Source organism: Acyrthosiphon pisum, chromosome A1, assembly GCF_005508785.2.
Source record: "Acyrthosiphon pisum isolate AL4f chromosome A1, pea_aphid_22Mar2018_4r6ur, whole genome shotgun sequence".
In the NCBI taxonomy this organism is placed as follows: Eukaryota; Metazoa; Arthropoda; class Insecta; order Hemiptera; family Aphididae; genus Acyrthosiphon; species Acyrthosiphon pisum.
In genome coordinates this window covers 85,351,203-85,353,686 of record NC_042494.1, presented here as the reverse complement: position 1 = coordinate 85,353,686, position 2,484 = coordinate 85,351,203, and the positions used below count along the sequence as shown (strand labels likewise).

At 28.7% G+C, this 2,484-nt stretch overlaps 2 protein-coding genes across 2 annotated transcripts in view; both read left to right on the top strand.

Moving 5' to 3' along the window:
* Window positions 1–836, top strand: part of LOC115033536 — an 11,216-nt gene extending 10,380 nt beyond the window's left edge. The window contains exon 3 of the mRNA XM_029486275.1: window positions 174–836. Coding sequence (XP_029342135.1) covers window positions 174–836 — 663 coding nt within the window. The remainder of the gene's footprint in view (window positions 1–173) is intronic.
* LOC107884068 overlaps window positions 1–2,484 on the top strand; it is a 126,045-nt gene that overhangs the window by 70,485 nt on the left and 53,076 nt on the right. The window lies entirely within an intron of this gene.

Below are 2,484 nucleotides of genomic sequence, written 5' to 3'. Positions count from 1 at the left end.
GACTGACATACCATCTCCGCTCAGAATCGTTTTTCTTATACAATGATATTATATCATTGAATTCAAATTTAATACCATCCATTATACAGTGACCCACTTGTAACCTACAGTACAGCAGAGCACCTTTTTTAATTATATTTTATAACTGTATATTAATAATACATTTTATTTAGTTACCTACTGCAGTATCAGCCCAACTACCGAACCCGAGAGCTTTAAAAAGAATAATACAGCGAGTACGCCAAATTAAACAAATTGCTCCAGCCAACCCAAATTCTTTACGTTTCGAAATACCAGATTCATTTAAAAAAACATTATGTGGAGAGCAGTTTCTTTTTTTTGACAGTGCTGATTCCGGAAATTTTGAAGACCTAATTTTAATTTTTTCGACATGGAAAAATTTAGAACTTCTAACATATTCGAAACACTGGTTTGCTGACGGTATATTTTCATCATGTCCCAATTTATTTTACCAATTATATACGATACATACAATTCAGTTTTCTAATGTCATACCGTTGGTATATATTTTGTTACCGGACAAAAAAGAAAACACTTATACTACAATGTTCCGTAATTTAAAATTAATAAAACCAGATTTAAATCCATCTTCAATTTTGATTGACTTCGAAAAAGCAGTGATGAATTCTATTAAAACCGAATTTCCTCAAACAAAAATTCAAGGCTGTTTTTTCCATTTAAGTCAAGCCTTATGGAGGCATATTCAAGAATATGGTTTACAAACTCAATATTGTTACGACCCTGTATTTGCTCTGGAGTTGAAGAAATTGGCTGCTCTCGCTTTCGTTCCAATAGAAAAGGTAATAGAATACTAAGAAGGTCTTTTAGAAAATGAATTTTATAGAAAAAATGAACGAGCTGTTGTCGCCTCTAATATCTTACTTTGAATGTACTTGGATTGGAAGTTTAGACAGGAGAGGAAAACGAAGATCTCCATTATTTGCAATTGATCTTTGGAATTGCTTTAATCGTTTGAAAAACGATCTTCCAAGAACCAATAATAATATTGAAGGTTGGCATAATGGGTTTTCTGCTCTTTTAACGTCTTCACATCCTACTATATGGAAATTTATTAATTTTTTAAAAAAAGAAGAGAGTATTAATAAGATGACAACCGAACAGCTTATTGCTGGAGATGTACCACCAAAAAAATCAAAGTACAAAGATACAGCAAAAACAATTTTACATCTATGCGAAGATTTCGAAAACCGACAACTCAATGATTACTTACAAGGAATAGCTCACAATTTTAATTTAAACAAGTGATTTATTTTTAACGTATGTTTAGCAATAATATTTTTCTCAATTTGATTATATAACTTTCTACGATGTGCAATACTTGTGATAAAAAATATTTACTCAAAACTAATTATTAAAATATACAAAGAATAGCTCACAATTTTAATTTTACTTCAATGATTTTACTTTGCGAATTTTTTATATTTATTATGTACAATTAATTAACTATTAAGATTAATAAATATGTATTTAGCAATAATGATTTTAATTTGGGAATTTATTATATTTACTAACATTTAACTTAGTATATTTTATTAAACATGATGCGCGGAATGTGTTGCGCGTAAATATCATCGCTGAATTGTCGTGAGCTAAAATGACTGCGCTAAATTGTCATGGAACCGGTAGCTGGTAACACTTAACCCTTTGATTTTATATAACTTATTGTCCATTATCTTTATTATATACCCTATCGCACTTTATAGTTTTCTTATTATATTCATTTAAATAGTACTATTAGTTTTATGTATAATTTCTGTTATAATATTTTTTTTTTTTTTTCATCTTGTTTACTAATTTGTTAATATCTTATATTCTTATGTGCAAATATTCGAAATTGTAATAGGACTGAAAAGATCGATTTCACGAAGTGGCTACGTCATATACACGGTGTTCCACCTAGCATGATCGCATCCATTTTTTACTTAAACACGTAAAAACTTTTTAAAAAATCATGTGCCTAACAATATTATATACTGAAAAAAAAAGTCGGTCTCATTTGAAAAATAAACAGCTTGTATCCGTGGATACTCCTTAAATGGTATAAAAATCTAAATAATTGTAAATATGGTCTTTATCATACTAAAAAGTTAAAATCATAATTTGAATAAATTCATTATTAAAGGAAAAATGGGGGTGAGCATGCTTGGTAAATTGCCTGTATTTGTCCGAGCTTAATTATTTGGCACAGTTTTATTTAATTGTAAAATTTATATTAAAATGTATTCCAGACATAGGTAGTATAACCATATAAAAATGTAGTTTCTATGGGAATGGTCATTACTCATTATTCATCCGTCTTTTGTCTCACAATTATCAGAATTAAAGGTTGTTAAAACGAATTAGGTATTGTCCATACAACGAACCAATTATCATTTAATATTATATAACTGTGGTATCATGTCTAAAATTAATTTAAATCACATACATTTGGATGAGGCCACG